We start from the raw sequence: 24,212 nt of genomic DNA, 5'->3' as shown, positions 1-24,212 counted from the left end.
CTCTACGGACGTCCAGGGAGTGCAATTGTTGCTCCCATCGCGTTGAGTGTGGCTTTGGGAAGAAGACCGGGAGAAAGATGTCCTGATTAACATGAAAGGCCGAAACCTCCTTAGGGAGGAATGCCGGGTGTGGTCGCAACTGCACCTTGTCCTTGTGGAACACAGTGTATGGCGGATCCACCGTAAGAGTCCTAAGCTCGGAGACTCGTCTGGCCAATGTAATGGCTACGAGGAAAGCTGCCTTCCAAGACAGGTATAGTAGCGAGCAGGTTGCTAACGGTTCGAATGGGGAGGACATAAGTCTGGTTAAAACCAGGTTGAGGTCCCAGGTCGGGGCTGGGCGGTGTACTTGAGGGTATAAGCGCTCCAAGCCCTTGAGGAACCTCGAAACCATAGGGTGTGAGAACACGGAATGACCACCTTCGCCTGGGTGGAAGGTACCCTCAGTGTACCCTCAGTGATGATACTGCTAGGCCCCGCTGTTTGAGAGACCAGAGGTAATCCAAAATAGAGGGGATCAAGACCTCAGTGGGAGTAAGATTAAGCGTTTTGCACCAGCAAGAGAAACGCTTCCACTTGGCCAGGTACGTTGACCGGGTGGAAGACTTCCTGCGACCCAGGAGAACTTGTCGTACTGATTCAGAGCAACGTAACTCTGACTGGTTTAGCCATGCAGCAGCCACGCTGTGAGGTGAAGAGTCTGTGGTCCTGAGTTAGGAGGTCTGGGTGAAGTGGCAGGGTAATTGGGTTGGCTATCGACAGGTCGAGAAACCTGGTGTACCAGTGGTGCCTGGGCCACACTGGAACAATCATGATGATGCGCACTCTGTCCCTGCAGAGTTTCAGCAGGACCTTGTGAACCAACAGGAACGGTGGGAAGGATAAAGGAGCTGGCTCTTCCACGGCATCAGGAAAGCGTTCGAGATCGATCCCGGGGACAGACCTTGGAAGGAGCAGAACATCTGGCATTTCCTGTTCTCGCAGGAAGCGAACAGGTCTATGTGGGGAAATCTCCACTTCTGGAAAACAGAATGCACAACGTCCGGGCGGATCAACCACTCGTGAGACAGGAAAGACCTGCTGAGTCAATCCGCCAGAGTGTTCCGAACGCCTGTGAGAAAGGACGCTACCAGATCTATCGGGTGGGCTACGCAAAAGTCCTAGAGTTGGATGGCCTCCTGACAAAGGGGGGAGGACTGTGTCCCTCCCTGTTTGTTTATGTAGTACATGGCCGTTGCGTTGTCTGTAAACACTGAGACACAATGGCCTCGCAACTGTTGCTGGAATGCCTGGCACGCCAGGCAGACTTCTCTCAGTTCTCAGACATATATGTGTAATGCCAGCTCCTGAGAGGACCAAAGGCCTTGAGTACAAAGGTGACCAAGGTGAGCACCCCAGCCGAGAGATGACGCGTCCATCATCAGGGACATTGAGGGTTGGGGCGGATGGAACAGCATCCCTGCACACACCAGGGAGGGAGATAGCCACCATTCTAGGGAGCCTAGGGTGCTCGGGGGAATGGTGACTATCGTGTCTATTGGGTCCCTACCCGGGCGGTAAACCGAGTTGAGCCAAACTTGGAGGAGAGGACGGAGGCGGAGCCCTGGCGTGTTTGGTTTACAAACGTGCAGAAAGCAATGTGACCAGGAGACCGAGACAAGTGCGAGCTGAGGTCATCGGGAAATTCTGTAGACCTCGGATGATTGTTGCCATCGCCTGAAACCGTGGCTGTGGTAAGCAGGCTCTGGCTAGATTGGAGTCCAGGATAGCTCCTAGAAAGTCTAACCTCTGCGTGGGAACCAGAGTGGATTTTTTCTATATTGATCATCAGCCTAGACGTGTGAATAGGTCCTTGACGATGCCACATGCTGAGTGACTTGTGTCTCAGAGGCCCCTCGGATGAGCCAATCATCCAGATACGGAAAATGTGTATCCGACGTCGGCGGAGGTAGGCCGGCGTCTACGGCCATACACTTTATAAATACCTTGGGGCTGCAGAAAGGCCAAATGGCAGGACTATAAACTGGAAGTGCTGATGGTTGGCTACAAAGCGGAGGTATCTCCTGTGCGGAGGAAAGATGGCGAATGATGAAAGTACGCGTCCTTCATATCGAGGGCGGCATACCAGTCTCCAGGATCCAAGGATGGGATAATGGCCCCCAGGGATACCATGCGGAACTTCAACTTTATCATAAACTGGTTGAGTCCTCGCAAGTCTAGGATAGGTCTGAGACCTCCCTTCGACTTGGGGATTAGGAAAATAACGAGAGTAAAACCCCTTGCCCCTTTTGCCCATCGGTACCTCCTCTATAGCTCCGTTATGGCGAGGAGTGTCTGCACCTCTTGTAAGAAGAATTGCTCGTGAGAGGGGTCCCTGAAGAGGGACAGGGTTGGAGGGTGGGAGGGCAGAGTTGTAAATAAATTGGAGGTAGTTACCCATACTCCACCGTGCGTAGGACCCAGCGATCTGAAGTTAACTGGGACCATTGCCGGGAGGAAATAGGAGAGATGGTTGGAGAAGGGAGGAGAGGGATCCTGGCCTGTAACTGGTTACGCCGCCCTCGAAAGGCGCACCTTCAAAAGTTCGTCTTTGGTCCGGTGGTGGCGTTCGAGGGACTTTGATTTTGGCCCCTTGGGATCCTGATGGTCGTCTGCGACACCTCGGTTGCGCCGCCTGCCGAAGTCCTGTCTTTGTCTAGGCACAGAGTAATGGGCGGTGAGGCTGGGGGACAGAAAGGCCTGCGTTGGTCACCGGCGTATGCATGCCGAGAGAGCGCATTATGACCCTGTTGTCCTTCAGGCTTTGCAGCCTGGGGTCAGTCTTTTCCGAGAAGAGCCTTTACCATCAAATGGTAAGTCCTGAATGGTGATACTGCAGCTCCGAGTGGGAGGTTTGAAACCTGAAGCCCTGAGCATGCGCCTCATGGCAGCACCTGAGGCCAGAGTCCTGGCTGCTGAGTTGCTGCATTCAACGAGGCCTGGAGGGAAGTTCTGGCCACCTTTTTCCTTCCTCCCAAGAGGGCAGCAAACTCTTGGCAGGAGTCTTCAGGGAGAAGCTCAGTAAACTTACCCATCGCCCACTCAGGTGTTATAATTATAGCGGCTAAGCAAGGCTTGTTGTGATTTGCCACCGGAGCTGTAGGGCCCCTGCCGAGTACACCTTGCAGCTGAGTAGGTCCATTCACCTAGCCTCCTTTGATTTCAGGGCTGGCACCTACTGGCCGTGGCATTCCTCTAATTAATGGACTGGACGACTAGTCAGCAGGGAGGACGATGGACATACAAGTACTCGTACCCTTTAGAGAGGCACCATATATTTACACTCGACTCCCCTGGCCGCAGGAGGGATAGAGGCTGGGACTGCCATACAGTATCGGCATTTCGCCTGGATGGTCCAAATAAGCAGTACGGCCACTCTAGTGGGGGCATCCGCCAATAGAATGTCCACTACCGGGTCCTCTACCTCCGGGAACCTCCTCACCTGGATTGGGTTCATATTGAGTGCTATCCTCCTTAGGAGGTCCTGATGGGCTCTCAGTCGATTGGAGAAGGGCCCGAGGAGGATTTCCTGCCACTGCCTCATATGGAGAAGAGGAAGAGGAGATGCCAGCAACAAGCGGGTCCTGGGTGGCCTGTTCATGGGCGATCTCCTGCTCCAGAGGAACCTGGTGAGTTAACTGGGGCTTCCTCCGCAGCAGTCGGAGGGGGACAGCTAACCGTCGCCTCTGGCACTTGTGCTCTGATGGACAGAGCGGGATGGAACTACTGGTATGCCTTGGGCCTGGTGGTACGCCCAAGGTGTCCAGAAAGACCACTGATGGGGTCCTTGGTCCTAGGTCTTGGAAGACTCTGGTGGGCACATCAGAATCGCGGTCCTGAGCATAAGAGCTGTCCCGTGGGATGACACTGATGCGCGTCTGGATAGCCATGGAGGTGCTGAAAAGCCCTGAGCAGAGTCTATATCTCTAGTGGACCTTGCCTACTCGGCACCGGGGACCGGTACCAGGAGACGTACTGGTACCAGGGACCTGCGACCGAAGCGGTGCTGGGAGGTCGACCGAGATCTCGAGGCTCGACATCTCAGGAGCGACTACAGGAGTCATGGTGCCTGAAGACCGGTGCCGGGAGCTGGAACGGTGCCAGAGACCAGTGGGCCGGCAAATGGGATAACGACCGGTGCCGCGAGTGCAACCGGTACCAAGGAGGAGAACGGTACCAGGACTGCGAGCGCGGCATCGGGAGCGCCAAATGGACCTGGAGCGTCTGCGGGACCCCGTGATCGTGTGAACGGTGCCGCTCTGCTGTGCCGACAGAGGACGGTCTTATTAAGGCAGGCTTGCCGATAGACTGTATTACCCGCACACAGCGGTGCTGGGGGTTGAGGCAGCGTCGACTCTGTCATGACAATCAGATCCCTCGCTGTTGAGAATGTCTCCGGCGTGGAGGGAATAGTAAGCTCAACCACGGCAAGTGCCGGGTAGCTGTCAGGTAGCCAACTGGGGACTCGACGGCCCTCGTGGGACCTGGAATTGATGGTGCCGACGTCGTCGGTGCCAGTGCAGGTGTCGTCCGACTTAGGACAAGCTCTCTGGCTGCAGTGCAGGTGGCACGGAAGCAGCAGGAGTCTTAGGCTTTCTCGACCTCGGGGGAAGGGAGTGGTGCCGAGTCGACTTCGGTGCCGGCAACGGCTGGTGCCGAGAAGCCTTGGCAGTACCGGCATGATCCGGTGCTGAGGAGGTGCTTCTGCCCACCGATTGACCAGTGCTCGGTGCGAAGGCGAAGGGGTAAGAGCCGCCTCCATGAGAGCTGCTTTAGCCGAAAGTCCGCTCCTTTTTTGTTCTCGGCTTAAAAGCCTTGCAAATGTGACACTTATCTGTCAGGTGAGATTCCCTGAGGCACTTAAGGCAGGAGTCATGTGGATCTCCTGTCGGCATCGACCTTATGACAGGCTGAGCACAGTTTGAAACCCGGTGAACCGGGCATTGGCCCCAGCATCGGGTGAGGGGAAGGGGCTAATCCCCGAACCCCCTCTTAACTATACAGTAACTATGAACAATAAAAATTAACTATAACTATATAACTTTGAACTATATACACAACAAAATAACTAGAGAACAACAAGTAGCTAGGGAGGTGGAGGTCAGTAAAACCGCACTCCACTGTTCCAACGACCAACACGGGCGGTAAGAAGGAACTGAAGGGTGGCTGGGTCAGCAGGGTTATATATCCGGCGCCATGGCGGCGCCACTCTAGGGGGCGCCCAGCTGACCAACCGAGTGTAGCTAGGATAAAAATCTTCCGACGAACGTGCACATGGCGCGCGCACACCTAACTGGAATGGATATGAGGAAGCACTCGAAGAAGAACAATTGCTCCAGCTACCTTTAACAGTAAAACAATCTGCTACAAAAAGTCTAATTTATTAGTGAGGGAAGTTACACCAATTGGTCTGTGGGGTAATGTCTTATATTAAATACCCTTTAACTTGGTAACTCAATAGTCTCTGACAGTGGCCTCCACAGTATATAGCTATACATTACAATATATAATATTTGAATATTAGGAATTAATTTTTGCATTAGCAGTTCAGTCCCTTGACACAAGACTGTAGACACCATCTGCTTTGCAACGCCTGCCTGCATCCCCTGATTATATCTTTAGCTTCCTCCACTGCAGTGCCTGCCAGGTGAGCCGCCAAGCACTGCAAAGGCAAAGAAACAGAGGGGCCTGGTGGGGTCATTCCTAATAAGCCAGCATGTGAATACTAATCAGTGGTGAGGAAGCAGAGGTCACCCCAGCCTGCTTGTTGGCAGGTAGCTGTGTGCTCTGTGGCAGATGGCAAGCATTATCGACTCTCCACAAAGGCCTACCACAGAAACAAGCGCTATTGCTGAATGATAGAGTTATTGAGATTCTGTGCAAGATGCAAGCAGATGTGATGTTTTCCAGTACCCACCATAAACAATATGCCAGCAGAATTTTTAAAAAGAGCATGTGTGTACAAACATGAAGCAGACCTCATTTAAAGAATGCTAACACATTCTTCCTCTTCAACTGTTTGTGTTTCAGACTTGCCCTCCTGCAATTAGCAATTTATGCTGAAGTAGCCAAGCCACAGATATTTTAGTGTGCATCTGCTGAGACTACCTGAGAACTAAGAAATCTAGGCAAAGCATACACAACACAAAAAGGAGTCAATGTATAGAAGCATGATGCCCAAATCACAAGCAAAATAAGACTGTAGCCTGTGATCACTATGGGCACAGATTTATAACAGAACCTCTGTTTGTATAATCAATAACAACAATAATATCATGCCCTTTAAAAGAAATTAACTGATTCCTATAGCTGAATTCTGCTTTTGGATACAGATGTAATGCTCCCCATAAAATCAGTGGGAGTCACACATAAATATCTGTTGGCAGAATTTGGCTTTAAATATGAAACTCAAGGCCCCTATCCAGCAATCAGAAGTCAATATCCTTCTACAGGGACATAAGAGTCCACCCATGCTGATGTGACTGTAGGATTAGGGTGTTTGTTTCCCTAATACAGGAGGAAAGGACATATTACCATGTCCCAGTGCTCTGAAGTTGTTACTGGAGAATTTTAACCTAATCAAAACACATACATAATGTATGACCAAATTCCTAAAAGATATTTTTGGTGCTCGGATAATAAAGTGATAGGCACACTAGCAATATCAAAAATGGTCAGATTTCTGTCTCTTCTTTTTTTTCTTTTCTTTTTTTTTTTTACAGTATCTATTTTAATCAACTGTTTTGTAATAAATCAATTTAACAGATCACTGATGGCCAGTGTAGGTCCAAAATATTTTTTTTAGTGGTAAATGAAAATTTTACCACCCCTAACATTAATAGAAATAGTTTCATGTTCATGAACACACTTCTGTTTGGTTTTACACATTTCCCTGTGGCATGTGGACTGCAAATATCGCAACACTGGGCTACCACTGGGGAACCAGTATGTGAAACCGACTAGTTTATTTGCATTGTCCAAGGCTAGTGGTTTGCAAAAAGCAAAGAAGCAGAATAAATGGTGATAAATACAGCAGATTTTTAACATGTTTTCAGTGTTGCTAATCTAAGATGCTTCCAGTAATCAAGTTAAGGAGTATTTTTTTTTTTTAACCGTACATTCTGTACATTCACACTCATTTATAACAGGGGAAAGCAGGTACAAAACATTAGCAGTTTGAATTAGCAGTATTTTTGATCTGCCAGTATTCTTTAAAATACATTTGTTATAAACCTTGTTCATGCAAACATATAAGCAAAACCTACAATACAGAAACTCACCTGCTTAGGATCATAGACCATTAGCCTGTTCTGGTATTGTGCAGTATTTGTTACTCCTCCTACAAGAGATTTTACATGGGTTAAAATAGTTTCATGAGTACCAAAAAGGACCAAGATCTTAGTAAAGCAAATCAATCACATTTAGGACTATAATTTTATATACCACAGTATTAAATCTATGACATAATTATATTACTTATTACCAGTTTTACTTTCATACAGTTAGACCTTTTGATCTAGTTAATAACTAGCACAGCTGATCCATGTTGCAGAATACAAGGCAAAACAAAAACAAACAAAACAATTGATCTCTCTCTATAAAGCTAGTACCTTGGGCTAAAACATGGTACAACAATACTATTTGTTTAGTACACTGACCAGTCTTCAAATGTGCTAAGGACTATTATAAAGATCATGGTTCAATTGTTCTCCATGTCCACTGAAAGCAGGACAAGGAGTAATCAGCTTAATCTGCAGCAAGGGAGATTTAGGTTAGATATTAGAACAATCTTTCTAACTATAAGGATAGTTAAATTCTGGAATAGGCTTCCATGGGAGTTTATGGAATCACCATCATTGGAGGCTTAGACAAGAATAGGTTTGTTAGACAATCACCTGGCACGGGTGACTCAGGTTTACCTGGTCCTGCCTCAGTGCCAGGGGCTGAACTAGATGCGCTCTCAAGGTCCCTCCCAGCCCTACATTTCTGTGATTCTATATGCTCAATCCTGTTCAAGGCACAAAAATTAATAATAAATAATAATAATCCCTAGCATTTATATAGCACTTTTAGTCAATAGATCTCAAAGTGCTTTATGAAAGAGGTCAATATCATTATCCCCATTTTACAGATGGGAAAAACGAGGCACAGAGAGGTGAAATGACTAGACTGTCCCTGCTCCAAGGAATATGCAATCTAAGAGGCAGTCAAAGAGAAGAGAAGACCTTTGGAGGAAACCACAGGAAAGGAGAAAATTTAGGAGTCGGAGGTGGGGATTAGAGCTGTAACCAAACAGGAATGGCACTATGGGGCATCATTTTCATATAGAAACATTGTGCTGAATCTTAGAACAACAATCACTTTCACATATAATTCTGAAAGAAAAACAAAATGCGATTTGTATATATGAAGAGAATATTTTGTTCATGGAAGTAGCCATGAGAATAACTAGCATATGTATGCTGTGGGCTCCTTCAACAATGGTTAAATCTGAAACACCATTAACCATTGCCAAGAAGCATACCCAAATACTGCAATAGCTGTCAATATAATTTACAAACAAAGATGAAAGGCACCTTCAAAATGCCCAGGATAGTTTATTTGGCCCAAATTGATGCTTCACATTAATGATTTGATATATGATCACCCTGTGCTCTCTTAGTTTTAAATGTTTGTCCTCATAGGTCCCGATGCTATAATCTGATCCACACAGGTGAAGCCTTGCACACACTCACATCATTGGAACACCACAAAGACTGGATTGCAGCATCAGAGCCTTAGGAATTCTTTGTGTCAGCGACAATCCTCAACTGTGCAGAGCATGGAGAAGACAAAGTCGTCTCTAAACTGATTTTTGGCTTAATGGGAGGGTGGGGTAGATCAGCCTTCAGTGCAAGTCACAGCAGTCACAGACTTGCTCTAATTTATGTTGGCTAAACTAGTCCTAAGGGGCCAATCACGCATTGCGCTTCAGCTCTGCCTTCTCTAGTCCCCAGCCAACCCCTGAAATGACTCTAGGGTTGAGATAGTGGCCAGGAGAGCTGTCCAGAATATTCTCCCATGCAGGAGTAATCCTCAGTTTTTCTTTGTAGCACTCTGGTGACACAAAGTTACCTTAATGGGGCCCTGGATCTGACCATGTGTCTTCCTATGGGCAGAGCTCACTGTTATCTTTAAAAAAAAATCATTTACCAAGATCTGCTTTCAGGCTGCTCATCAGAAAGCTATAATCATATTTGCTCTTGACCTCTAACCTCACCTTCTCCTTAAATTTTTTTAAATGTAATACTTAAAAGGTAATGTCCAAAATAGAGCAATTTCCAGATATTTTGTACATAGATACTTAGAAACTTTGAAACAACATCTATATTGTCTCCATAATTTGGTTAACCTCAAGATTTCATTGCACCCTGCTGTAATTATATTTTAATCTCCTGGGTTAATAAATCTTGAAATTCACCTAAACAAAAGTCAATATTTATTATACCACGTCCTATGGTCTGGAATACAGACCGCAACAATATTACACCTGGTCATGTTAAAAAGCAAGCTACATCCTGCAATGTCAGTAATACAACCAATTAATAGGAAAAGCCTCCCATTCAATGTCTTGCAGTTCCAGACATTTTTATACATCTAGAAGAAACTAAGGATAAATCTGTTAAAACAAATAGCCCTTTACTGCTTGGTGATAACACCGACTATTTATATTACAGCCATGTCTTGAGGTGCCAACCCCATTGTGCTAGGCACTATATATGCATGTAGTAACATGTGGTCCTTGCTCTGAAGAGTTTGCAATCTAAACAGACAGGCCAGACACAGGGTGTTCTCTCAAAATACTTCCACCCTGCTACGATGTTGCTATTTACTGTCATAACCTCCGTAGATTACATATGCAACAATATGCATAGGCAAATTCTGATTATTCCCCTTCCTAACCTCAGGATACATTATGTAGCTCTGTGTTGTTGTACCTCCTTGTATACTGTCAACTGTATACATAGCTACAAAATGATCTTTTTTTCCTGTTTTGTAATTCAATTTCTTTTGCATATTTCTCTTCTTCTGTACAGTAATATCTAGAAATGAGATGTCAGATTACTATTTTGAAACATACAAATCAGTTATTTTGCTGATTCCCTCTAAATGTTAAACGACAGGAGGTATATCAGAAACATGATGCTGGGCCTCTTATCAAGTCACTCCTAGGAAAGAAAAGCCTGGAAGCTGTTTTGTTGTGTGTAGGGGTTGCTTCCTAGTAAAATAATTCATAAATAATCAAAGAAATTAAAACCATATCTGTTACCCATAAAAAGCCCCTCATACCAAATACTGTACACAGCCTACATTTTTTCCTGCAATACTACTCATCGGTGGTGTTTTATCATTACATTCCTTTCACATGCTGCTCTTCACTTTTAGATTAATCTGCCAAAATGAGATGCTAAGGATTTGCATACAGATTTGACTACACAAAAATAGATATGGAATTAATAACAGTCTCTATATGTTTTAATTTCTTCTAGACTGGAGTACCCTTGCCTCCAGCAGTATTCTTGGCTTTGAAAGTCATCAAGCTGATTTGTCTGCTCTTACGTTATGATGCCACATGCTGCTACACTGTCCCCTGCAATCAAAGTGCTTGCACAGATAGATTCCATGCCTTCCTCTAACAAGTATATTTTATAGATTGGCAGTTTTGATCTCCCCTCCCCAGGGGGATAATCTGCATTTTAACAGCTTTCTTTAGACACATCTGTTATTAAATATGCCATCTTATATCAGCATCAGTTTTCAAAACCAAGTTTCTCCTAACTTTGAAGTGCTATAGTGAAAATTTTAAATTTTCTGCCAAAATTCCAGTTTAACAAGTCTGAAAGTGTCCTCTTGAACTACTGCTTTAAAAATACTCAAGGCAAAAAGGAAGGGGGAGGGAATGGAAAAAAAGAAAATGTCTCTTAAAAATACACAATAGGGAGAAATAAAAATTTAAATGGTACCAACAAGGATAGCTGCTTTGCCTCATAAAAAATGGAATTTCTTAAAACTTTTCTGCATTATTCTCCCCAAGATACAGGGATGCACAAGTGATTATATCTCTATAGAGATGCATTTAAAAACAAAATTCATATTAAATTCAAGTGTCAAGCCATAGCAATTATGCTGTAGTAGCTGGCTTATGTGACAAGAAAGTCTGAGTATAAATTACTACAAAATTTACAGGTTGGGAAGTCCAGCCAGCATTTCCCAAATATCAGACACTACATAATAATAGTACATTAAATTCATTGCACTGTGACAGAAGTGATTTGATTTTGGGACCCAAAGCTTCAGTTAGGAGAGGCCTTCCTCCCTATGGGCCTCTCCATGACAGCACAATGCCCAGATCTTCCTTCTGAAGGTGATAGAAGGTGAAAGGGGGAGGGTCCAACCAGCATTAATTCCATATATCTGTCAAGGTCCTTATAATGCACCCATCAATATTGTCTAACTCCTGCGCAGATTTCGAAGTGGAAATCCATGCCAGGCCTGCCGGAGGAGTGGTACAATACAGCAGGTACTTCTCAGCTCAATCCATCCAAAAATCCTAACTACACAATTCGGATCTCAGGTGCCAACCTACACAAAGTTGTTTCTGGAGAAGGCGAGAGGCTTGCCACAGAACTACTTTCCCGTGCTCTTTCACTGACTTAGCCTACATGGGGAAGACACTTTGTTCCCCTGTAGACCATGAAATGATTTGTAAATTGTATTGAATAACTTCATCCTGCAGCTCTTACTCATGCAAGCCTCATAGAAATTTGTATGGGTTTTTGGTTTTTTGCCTTAACAAGGCTTGTAAAATCAGATCCCAAGCGCAGAATATTATCCATAATAAATTTGTCCTAGGTGCAAAAACCATCACATGACAGGGGGAATGTAATACAATCAAAGTCCCGGAGCAAGTATCACAAATATATTGTATGTGAATCTGAGTTGGCCAGGAGAGGTATAAAACCCCATGTTGGCAAAGAGCTCCCATGTGCATTTATTCCAGCAAGTACATGGAATACACAGTATTCATGAAATGTACCTCATGGTACACTCCACTATTTTCAGGAAGAAATCACTCTCTTCTCTTCCAGTTGTGTGCCAGGAACCGTGGCCAATGGGAGCTGTGGGGGTAGCGCCTGCAGTGCGCAGATCCCCCTGGTCCCTCCGCCTAGGAGTCAAACATGCTGGCTGCTTCCAGGAACCACCTGAGGTAAGCATCTCCTGGCCAGAGTCACACTCCAATCCCCTCCTGCACCCCAACTCCCTTTCCCAGCCCTGAGCCCCCTCCCATACCCAAACTCACTCCTGGAGCCTGCACTCCCTCCCACATCCCAACTCCCTTCCTCAGCCCTAAGCTCCCTCCTGTACCCCAAACTCCTCATCCCTGGCCCCACCCAAGAGGCCACACCCCTCAGTCAGAGCCCTCACCCCTCCCTGCATGCTGAACCCCTTGGCCCCAGCCCAGAGCCCCCTCCTGCACTCCAAACCCCTTGGCCCCAGCCTGAAATCCCTCACACTCCAAACCCCTTGGCCCCAGCCCGGAGCCCCTCCCGCACTCCAAACCCCTTATCCCTGACCCCACACAGGCAGCCCTCAACCCCCTGCCCCTACCCAGGGAAAGTGAGTGAGGCTGGGGGAGAGCAAGCGATTGAAGGAGGGGGGAGAATGGAATGAACAGGGGGCGGGGCCTAGGAGAAAGCGCAGGGCCTCAGGACAGGGGGTGGGGTAAGATGTTTAGTTTTGTGTGATTAGAAAGTAGGCAACCCTAGCTGCTGCTCATATATTTGCCTAAAGCAGCAGAAAAAAATTGACCAAGGTTTTGAATAGTAGCAAGGAAATCCCAGGAGTCTCTGCTCTGATTTCTATCACCTGGAAAGGCAATGGGCAGCAACAAAGGCACCAAAGTGCCCTGTCTGCAAGACAAGTAAACAGAACTACAATGGTTTGCACTCTGTTCATGTTTGAAAGATTCTATTGGCAATCATAGGGTCTAGATACATAAGCGTCACTAATGTTTATTTTAATGTAATTTTTAAGAAAAGCTTATGCTAGCCAAAATTTTCAAATTTAGGCTCAAATATTTAAAGGTGACTCTCATGGGAGTTAGGCACCTAAATATCCTGGAGATCTGGGCTTTTGTGCCTGAAGTTATGTATGGATTTAGATACCCAGGCAACTAAATAGAAATGGCCTGATTTCCACAGATGCTGAGCACCCACAACTCCCATAGAAGTGAACAGGAGAAGCGGCTACTTAGCATCTCTGAAAACCAGACAACTTATTTAATCACCTACATTTGAAGTTTTTGGCCATTCTGCAGTAGCTGATTGCACTTGCTCTGAAAGCTTACTACTGACTATTGGAAGGTAGATTTTTCAAACAGCGAGTACTAATATTTTGGAATAGCAAAATATTTTCTCTGCATTATCCTCCCACTCCTTCTGCATCTACGCAGCGAGCACTATTATCTGGCCCTGAGAGATTAATTAATGATAGAAAACTGACTAAAGTTATGGATAGTATCTATACACTACCTTTAAAAATACTAATATTTTCAATGTACATGTCCCACTTATCTTGCCTGTCCATAATACAGATCAATACAATACTAAATGGATTTGGATCATATGCTTTAGTAATTCATAATAAAATGTCATAATCTAGCAAATCTCATAAAGATAGAAATTAGATATAAAAGAGAAGATCTATCTAGTTCATCCTACTGCCAGTACCTTGCTCCTTACTGTACCATCCATTTTGCAGCAGAAACTCCACTGATACCAATATCAAATACAGATGGCGTGATCTGATCCCATATATTTTCTGTTGCTCTGTCCAATTTTCAATTACTCAAGCAATGGGGCATCCACCAGATTTCTTGGAAGGCTATTCTACAGTCTGATTAATGTATTTTACACATATATTTAAACACTCTACTACACTGGTACATTAAATAAATAAGGATTTTATTGAAAGATATAAACACATATTTAATCCAGTCTATTGGGCACATTAACTGTCTTCAAAATGCTTCAGCGTAATTACCTATTTTTCTTTACTTTGTATATCCTGATGGCTTAAACATTGCTTTTAACTGCTCCAATGTTCAGCTAAATTCTGAACTGGATATTCACTGTTGTATGCAACGGGTAAGGTACACCTTCAAATGGGTCTAGCTCTTATTTCTACACAAGCCTGGGTAAACATATTCTCCCACTAAACCTAGTGTGGCCAGTTTTGGAAGCCATCAGAAACATAAACTGTGGGGAGAAATAACTAAGGGCGGAGAGGGAGCATGTCATACCTGCCTATACTGATACTATGGGTGGAACAGCACCAGGGCTTAATACATATGATTCACAACTGGCAGATCAGAAGTCAGGTAGTCTATAACTTACAACAGTAAGATGTTGCACTATTAAGCGCTGCACACTGTTCTTCCATGATCTCTGACATTGTATGATGCCTCTATCTTTATATATGATGTTCATGAGTATCTATGTACATATACTGGCCACCTGCTATAACCGCTTCCCATGTTTTCTCTTTCTTTCTTAATGCAGGATGGGGGCCTTTGACATTACGATCTATGTAGGCAGACTGCTGCACCCACACAGTTGACCTCATTGACTTGCCCAAGAGGGTTAAAGTGCAGGATTGAGACATAAATACACAACATAATGTTGCATTCACAGAGCACCTTCTCTCCAGAGGGATCTCAGAGCACTCTATAATACATACACTTCTAGGGTGAAGGATGGCAATAAATGGATGCCTTATGAGAAAACTGGACCAGCTTATTCTTGACTTCCCTGAATATTACACAGTTTATAACCTTCTATGACCTATTTCTTAATAAATAGCAATATTTTTCAGAAAGCCTACGTAAATAGCCTTAAATCTGCAAAGTAACTAACGTCAGGAAAATCAATATGAAAGTTGATTACATTTCGTCCTTAACTCACACCACTGTGAATGGATAAAATAAATATTGGACCAAGTTAAGAATGGTGTGCTAGTCTGAAAATTGAAATGTTTTACTTTCATCAATTTGGATCATAAAATTGAGATTTATAGATTCCCAGGCAAGCAGGGATCACTGTGATCTAGTCTGACCTCCTCTATAACACAGGGCATAGAACTTCCCCAAAATAATTCCTAGAGCAGATCTTTCAGAAAAACATCCAATCTTGATTTAAAAATTGTGAATGATGGAGAATTCACCACAACCTTTGGGAAATTGTTCCAGTAGGTAATTGCTCTCACTGTTAAAAGTTTACACCTTATCTCCAGTCTGAATTTGTCTAGCTTCAACTTCCAACCATCGGATCATGTTACACCTTTCTCTGCTAGACTGAAGAGCCCATTATTAAATATCTGTTTCCTATGTAGGTACTTTTAGACTGTATTCAACTCATCCCTTTTCTTTGTTAAGCTAAATAGGTTGAGCTCCTTGAGTGTGTCACTATAAGGCAGTCATGGATCTCCTCTGAACCCTCCCCGGTTTTCAACATCCTTCTTGAATTATGGGCATCCAAACTGGACACAGTATTCCAGCACTTGGCACATCAGTGCCAAAGACAGGGGTAAAATTACCTCTCTACTCCTATGCAAGATTTCCTTGTTTATGCATAGAAAGATTGTATTAGTTGTTTTGGCCACAGCATCACACTGGGAACTCATGTTCAATAGATTATACACCACAACCCTCAAATCTTTTTCAGCCACAGCTCCCCAGTATAGTATCCCCCATCCTGTAAATATGTTCCATATTCTTTGTTCCTAGATGTATACATTTGCCTGTATTAAAACACACGTAGTTTGCTTTTGCCCAGCGTACCAAGCAATCTACATTACTCTGTTTCAATGACCTGTCCTCTTCATTATTTACCACTCCCTCAATTTGTGTGTCATTTTCAGACTTTATTTGATTATTTTATGTTTTCTACCAGGTGATTGATAAAAATGTTAAATAGCATAGGGCCAAGAACAGATCCCTGTGAGATCCTGCTGGAAACACATCCGCTTGATGATGACTCCTGATTTCTATTTAACATGTGGCATATTACTTTTATATTGTTCTAGTTTTCTTTTTTTTGTTGTTTTTTTTTTAAATCAAAATGTTATGCAATACCAATTCAAACACCTTATGGATGACTAAGTATATTTTACATCAACGCTACCACCTTTATCAACCAAACTTGTAACTCATCAAAAAAAATATCAAAGTGGTTGGACAGGTTCTATGTTCCATAAACTCATGTTGCTAGGAATTAATTATATTAATCTCCTTTGATTCTTTATTAATCTAGTCCTGTAGAAGCAGCTCCATTATTTTGCCTGGGATCAGTGTCAGACTGACAGGCCTATAATTACCCAGGTTATCCTGTTTACTGACACTTGATCACAGCATGGATACAGAGGCTGGTTTTTTTTGTTTGTTTTTTGGGTTTTTTTAAGTGAATATGCAGCATTTTTAATCTTGTATCTGTCAGCAAATAGATTCTCATTTTGATCACTGTGATTTATAAATCGTGACTGGAGGTACCACATATGGTATGCAACTTTGAAGCAAGACATATTTAATAAAGAAAAAAGTACTGTATGAGCATTCTGGTGGCACCTTAAAGACTAACAGATTTATACTCCTCATTGTTTGTGTGGATACAGACTAACACGGCTACTCTTCTGATACCTGTATGAGCATTCTGCTGCTTCTCTCATTATCCAGTGGGTTTATCTATCCATATTAAATTATTCTAAAACAGTGATACTCAGATTTTAGTGGTTCAGGTGTCAAATTAGCAATCAACATTACCCAAAAGGGACACCGTAGTGTGAATTCATTGTTTCATTTATTCATATTATATAGTATATACATTATTCTCGGAACAAAATGACTAGACCAAATATCATTATTTTAATCAACTACAATTGGTTAATAATATAGTAAAAACATCCCGATTGGTTAATAATTCTGTCACACAGTGTTTTAATATCATGTGCTGCAAAGAGCCACAGGAAACCCAGTAAACAGCCTCTTGCAGCTTGGGAGCGTCAGTCTGAGTATCACTGTTCTAAAATAAAGGCTCAGCCCGACCTTTCCAGATGTGTAAACCAAAGTAAACTTATTGGATTAATTCATGACAATAATTTGGTATTTTGTTAGTACCTCAAATTGTGTGAAACGTTTTCTACCTGATATCCAAAGAAGTCCATCCACCACAGATCCTGCATGACATGAAAGGGATCTGTCAAAGGACTCAACAAAGGCCCACTTGTTCTTCTTGGGACAATACCGCTCGACTGTAGGCAAAACTTGACGCAGTTCATTTCGTCCCCCTACTGCATAGAGGTTCTCATCCACAGCTCCCAGCACAAAATGTTCCCGGCAGTTCTTCATTGGAGCTAACTCAGCCCAAGAGTTACTACGGGGGTCATACCGACAGGCAGTCCTTACCGCACAAGTGCGGCCTGTGGCATGCTCACCCTCTCCACCAGCTACAAAGAGAAAGTCTCCCATGACAGCTACACAGTGGTGACTTCTCCCAACAGGCATAGGAGCCAGTTCACTCCAGTTTGCAATCCCTGCTATATGGACATTTTCCTGATCTATTGGATTGAAGTACCGGAGTTCTTTTACTTTACAGATCTCACGTTTTTTCCCACCGATAATGTAAAGAGTGTCCGACTGGAAGCGAGGTTTCGTCCGTCTGGTCTGCCAAACTGGCTGTGCATAGATGCTCTGGTGGTATGTCAAGGCCTCATTAATAAGTGCTGTTGCCGTTTCACTAGCTTGGACAAGAGGATGAGAAAGGGCTACAGTATGTAGTGTATCCACATCCATAAGGCCAAAGCGGACATACTGGAGAAGTTCATCCATGTACTGATAGCGGCAGTTATGTTCCAACCACCTCACAGCTAGCTAAAAAATAGGGAAAAAAAACACAAACACAAAAAGTAATTATCTATATTAATGTCATGATGGAGTTTTTCTAACACAGTGTTCACATTCCAAAAGGAACTATACATTTGAATTATGACACACACAGAGCAATGTATGAGATACTTATGAGTACATAGATATCAATATATGAGATGCATTCTCAAATTTCATCTGCTATTTACATAAAAAGAAAATGATTATCTACTGTATTACTATATGATCATCATACTGCTATGTAGTAAATAACCTGTTCTCCCTCTACAACATCAGGGGGTTGCTACACAAAATTAACAAGAAATGTTAGCAGTTAGCAATGCTTTAGGAGCTCATAAGGGCCAAGTAATCTCTGTCAACATCAGAATCAAGCCCCTGCAGAAATATAATAAACAGAAACTATTTGACCATTGAAAACCTCAGGGTACACTTGATGGGGGGAAAAATCTGGAAGATTATAGTATGGTGATTTAAGAAAAGGCTTTTCCCCCTCCTCACCCCCCTTCATTCCTGTTTATAACAAAATACTGAATGAAGAAAAATTAGGTAAGTACACCATGCATCAAGTTTCTTCCTTTCTGATTTTTTTAAATCATAATATTAATGTGAATACACCCACACACAATGCTCAGAGGACAAAATTCAGATTAGTCAGGGTAACAACAATGCCTTTCAGCCTCAGGTATTCTTTACCTTAAAAAAGAAAATTGCCAGTCCCCTACCCCCTTGCCTGTTCAAATAAAAAACAAATGTTTTATTGAAAAAAATAGGTAGGCATATCAGTCTGGGATAATGAACTTGAGTTTAAGTTAAGAGAATAAACAAAGCTAGAAAACTAAAACTTCCTCTTATTAAAAATTAATGTTAATGCTTTTAACCCCTTCACTACTGAATTCTCCAGTAGCTGTAGAATGTGGTGGTATTCGTCATTCTAGTGCCACGATGAAGGAGAACAGCAAAAAAGGACTGCAACATGTCAGTGATGTACAGGTCCTGGGTGGTTCCAATGTGCATATAACATAGCTTGTCGAATAGTCAAGCAGCTAAATTAAAATAAATGGAAAAATGCTCATGATCTGAAATCCCCAACTGGCCAGTATACTGAAAGTAACGTCCTCTTCTGTTTAGCTGCCATAACTTGAGCTTAATAGATTGGCATCTTCTAGTTGTTTCCACTAGTTTCTAGTTGTATAAGGAACCCAGCTCTCAGCTCTACTTTAGGTAACAGTGATGTCACCAACTGTGCCCCGAAACAGAGAGATCTCTTATACCTGGTCTGGGGTAGGCAAAAAGCCGTCATAGTTCACATTTAAAATGTATTTCTTTGTAATCTGTAATCTAATGTCCGTTAATTATTTAGAACCTCATCCCGTTTCTCCCTTTACATTTTTTCCGTGGCATACCATGTGTTTGTGCACACGCACACCCACACTCTGTGACTGTGACCATGGTATCTGGATATTTGAATAGTTATTGAGCTGCAGCACAAGGAACTGAAATCTCCATTATGAGGCACTCAGCCTGCTGCATCAACTATGGCAAAAGCAACTTCATTTAAAAGCGGCTTCTGTGGAACCTACAGTGAAAATATACATGATTTTGTGGGGCAGTATAAAGGCTTTGTTGGAATTGTGTACTGTCCATTGAAAGTGTAAATATTTCTCTAAAAATGTGTGAAATACTATTAATACATACACTGCACATACAGCATATATGATAGGATTTAATGTCAGATTTGCCTATGCCCAGCTCCCCCACCCCATCTTGCGCTGAGCACAGCATGGCCAATACAGTGATCCAAGACCTACATTTGCAATTAGCGTATATTAATATTATGATCCCTCGCTGGGCCTTTTCTAGGTAGATAGGTAAGTATGCAGCAAGAAGGCCAAATGCTGTAGACTTGTTTGTTTTCATTCCCTTGTCTTGCTACTGGTAATGACGGCTGTGTTAATTTCAGTGTCTTGGAAAATGTTCTCCAGTTTCTGGCCTTTGCTCAGGTTCCCTGATGAGAGTGGGGGAAAATCTCCTCTTGACCACTGGCCTCTAGATGTTAATGTCCCAGCCATTCAGTTTCCACTGTCTCATCAAATCCTTCCAGCCCTGAACGTCCCATTCATATCACTGCAGACAATTATGTGAGTTTTAAATCAGAACCAGGCCTCAGATGTTGAAAACAAAACAGGACATTAAAAATAAATGTCAATAGATTTTTTCAGTTCAGTCTATAACATATAGTGTGGAAAGAAAAAAGAAGCAGAGATTTTTTTCACACTGATTTTTTTCTGAACAACCTCTCTACATCTCACTGTGGAATTGTAATCAAACTAGACAAAAGAAAGTCATAATTACCATAAGCACTTGGGACACAGTTTTAGACCTATTGATATTGATGAGACAAAATGAATAATGAAAACAATGCACTCTTTATAGAGAGAGAACTCACTAACATTCATCATCTATTTATGATCTGTGTCAAAATAATTGAGTTTGGGGTTTATAACTTTAGTGCTTTATCTGGTTGGTTGTTTTCCAACCTACAAGCCTGCATTTCTATGTGCACCTACTATAGTGAAAATGGGTGTGTTGGCTGTAAAATATTCCTCCAGAACAAAATTTGCAAGTGTGATCTGGCCTCTGATTGGAGTTCAGGTAATTCAGGGGTTCTTAACCTTTTCCTTACTCCTTTCTTCCATGAAACTGCTTTCCCATCTGGCTGGGACCCTCTCCCTTGTAGAAATATGGAAAGGGCATTGTGGCTGTGACCTCGACACCTAGGGGGCTTGCAAGCCCAAGAATGAGCACCAATGAACCAACTGTTTATTAGGGGTCTGATCCAAAGCCCACTGAAGAAAATGGAAGGACTCTCTTTCATTCCAGTGGACTCTGGGTGGACCATTAGTGCATATTTATAAAAACAAATGGGGCCAACCCAAATATTGCTTTTGGAAAAAAGTACCAAATCCCATGAGCTTCTCAAGGCTAGGCTTACACAGGAACATTTTAAAAAACAGACATGGAACAGGGTTGCTTGCAGTTGTTGGTCCCCAGGATATTAGAGAGACAAGGTGGGTGAAGTGATATATTTTAGTGGATCAACTTCTGTTGGTGAGACACAAGCTTTCAAGCTTACTCAGAGCTCTTCTTCAGGTCATGGGACAGAGTTAACCATAGGTGCCAATTCCATCCTGTCAATCAGCTGTTTGGTGGCGGGTAGGAGGAGCTGGGGAGGGGGCGGAGCAGGGGCAGGAAGAGGTGGCATGAGGGCAGGGTAAGCTCGGGAAGGGGGCGGAGCAGGAGTGAAAAGAGGTGAGGCAGGGCTTGGGGCGGGGGGGGCGCCTTAGGGCACTGCTGTGGTGGTGCACTCACCCAGAAGGCAAAAGTCAGCGCCTCTGGAGTTAACAGTAGTCTTGTGACTAAATGTCCAGATACTCCTTTGAAACTGTGCCCTGAAAGTACTACTTCATATTTGCTAGCAATATCAAAAGCGAGTGACTCAGATCCAGAAACCACATGGCTAAATATATAAAATCTTTTTCCTTCTGTCATTTTTTTTTATTAGAAAAATGTGCATGAAAATAAATTGTAATGAGCTGCATGTAGAACAATCAAAATTATTATGTATTTGCATCTCTTTTACGCCATGAACCAAACAACTACAAAATTATGCATAGGATTCTCTCAGTCTGAAATTGGTAAATATTAATAATCTTCGAATCTGCAGTGAAATATCTTCTGCCCCTCAACTCTGAAAAGAGGGAGACTTTTTGATTCAAGAAGTTGTAGGATGGTACTGAGATCACATTTACACTACATTAATCTGTGCATGTGTATAAAATATGCCCCTTCTCACAGAGATATTTTTAAACTGCTGTTTGTCAGTTTTATGAATGTGTGTATATATAAGCAATCCCATTTGTGATGCTGCATTAGGAAGCAAGCAAACTTCACTTTCATTTGCACATTCTTATTTTACAATCAGAATTAACAAACATTTACTTTTATTCAAGGTGAGCGCTAAACTGTAATTTTAAAGTTTCCAGGGTTTTTAAGAGAAAATGAAAGAAAAAATGTTCGTCTGGATGTGTTGTGCCTTTGGGCTCTATTTGAGGGGAGGGGAAAAAAAGACAGAGAAAGCTACTGTGAAGGTCAGAGAGTGAAAGAACTTCCTCAGGGCACAGAATAAATTAAATCCCAAAGAAGAAATAAAATGTGATTTCCAGAGTGTGAGGCACAAACTCAAAATGACAATGATTGACAGCCAAACTATATCCGTGCAATATCGAAGACTGCACGTTCTCATTTACCTCAGTGTAGCCAGCAAGCGCCCATTAAACATCCGTCTGATGCCCAAATTAACCTTCTTGGCAAACTGAAAGAGGCACAAACTATCATAATCAACCTTTCATTATCACAGCAGCCTCTAGTTAAAGGGTCAGAATAATTGTGCCATCAGAGCCCTGATTGTTTTCAATCAACAGACGGCTGGAGTGACAGCTCAGTGATGGAGTAGTTTGATGAAACCGCACCAGGCCTAATCAGAGCAGATGAAAGGAAGGCATGATTGGTGCAAATGAACAGTCGTGCCTCTCTTTTTCATTTACAATCTGAAATTACTCTTAAATTTACAGGTTTTTTTTCCCTCTCTTATGAGTACCTCTGAAAGAATGTTTGACTTATTATGAGTTCTGACAGTGCAGAGTTATAAAACACAGGTAGGGTTTTCAACAGAGGCTTTAAGTGGGTATTCAGCATAATTTTAACAAATTTGCTCTTGAAAAGCACAAAATGACTAAAGACTTCCAATGACCTAACCTTTCAGTGCTGTTTGATTAGCAGAACAGTCTATCACAGCTAACGTTCTTCATGATGAAAGCAGATAAAAAACGATGGGTAAAGATCTCCTGCAAATGTTTTCTCTTAACCAATACATTTATTGCATTATTGCTCTCTTTTCCACAAAAAAACTTTAAAGAATGTCACATTAATAACCTTTTTCCCCTCAGAGTGAATAACAGAATCAAACAGAGTCTGTTTTTTGAGATTAAAGTGGAAATCAGTTACTGTGCTCAGTGTATCAACACACAAGCTTCTGGCAGGCTGCAGTTGATTCAGGCGCAAGTTCTATAGGGATGGAAAATGAACCTATTTGTTTAGTTGTCATTACCACACACAGCAGTCTGGGATCTGAGTGCCTTACAAATTTTAAAAGCTAATTTTGGCCCACTTTAATTAAAATTGGAAAGATTGTAAAGCTCCAACTCTGCAGCCCCAGTTCTCTCTCAGCTCTGCACTCCAGCCACAAGGCTTTCCATAATGCCAATGGCTATTGAAAGGAAAGCATTACAAATCAAAGGGAATCTCTTTGTACAGCTGAATAGAGCAGGTATTTCAAGTGGAGAGTGGTAGATCCTTTCTTCCCCATTGTGTTGTTCATGGCCAGCATCAGATGTTCTCTCACCAATCAGGCCCCACTTCCATATATCAACATGCAGCTCAGTGCCGCAAAACAAAAGGAAGCTTAGCAGCAAAGATTAATGTTTGTCTGAAGTGGGGGAGGAGGGAGGAGGCTGATGCTAATGCAAAAGACTTTAAATAATTTTGTAATGTTTCCTGTCCATTATGTACATGCTGGCTAATGAAAGATTTAATTCTTTGAATGGATTGGGTTATAAGCAGAAATAACACACATTAACCAAGTTAATGGGGAAACCGCCATAAGCACCCACATAATAAAGGACCCTAACTGAGCTGGTGGCAAAGAGGATTCCATTTTAATTTGTTCGTATTTCCTTTTTCTGTAGTGAAGTCTATGACTGACAACAATGTATTTTTCTTTGGAAAACCTGGGGCTGTGGGCAGTATACCTGTGCATCAAATGGATATTAAACCTCACGCTTCAAGATTTAAAACAATCCTTGCCTGTTAGGAATCAGGATGAGGGGGCAGATTATCACACATCTATGGCGTTTTTCCTCTGAACCATCTGGTACTGGCTACTGTGGACACAGGTATTGGAATAGATGGACCATGGCAATTCCTGCATTCCTAAAATGTGTGTGCTTTTTTTTTTTTAATCAAAGAAGCTCACTACCCTTAGGTTGTGTAATGGCTCCAAAAATAAACACAGACACTGAAGTGCTATGGATCCAAGATGAAAGGGAATGGATTAGGCATTCCAGGACCAGGCTTAAAG

The 24,212-nt window shown here is 42.9% G+C and overlaps 1 protein-coding gene across 4 annotated transcripts in view; it reads right to left on the bottom strand.

Moving 5' to 3' along the window:
- KLHL32 (kelch like family member 32) overlaps positions 1–24,212 on the bottom strand; it is a 152,061-nt gene that overhangs the window by 9,756 nt on the left and 118,093 nt on the right. For 2 of the 4 annotated variants that reach the window (XM_032774067.2, XM_075063850.1), the window contains 2 exons: positions 17,275–18,001; positions 7,320–7,378 (listed from right to left, as the gene is read on the bottom strand). In XM_032774067.2, coding sequence (XP_032629958.1) covers positions 7,320–7,378; positions 17,275–18,001 — 786 coding nt within the window. Of the gene's footprint in view, positions 1–7,319; positions 7,379–17,248; positions 18,002–24,212 lie in introns of those variants that run through there. The other 2 variants (XM_075063848.1, XM_075063849.1) reach the window with 2 other exon arrangements.

This window comes from Chelonoidis abingdonii, chromosome 3 (genome assembly GCF_003597395.2).
Source record: "Chelonoidis abingdonii isolate Lonesome George chromosome 3, CheloAbing_2.0, whole genome shotgun sequence".
Classification (NCBI taxonomy): domain Eukaryota; kingdom Metazoa; phylum Chordata; order Testudines; family Testudinidae; genus Chelonoidis; species Chelonoidis abingdonii.
The sequence above is the reverse complement of the archived record's forward strand: the minus strand, read 5'-3'. Positions and strand labels throughout refer to the sequence as shown.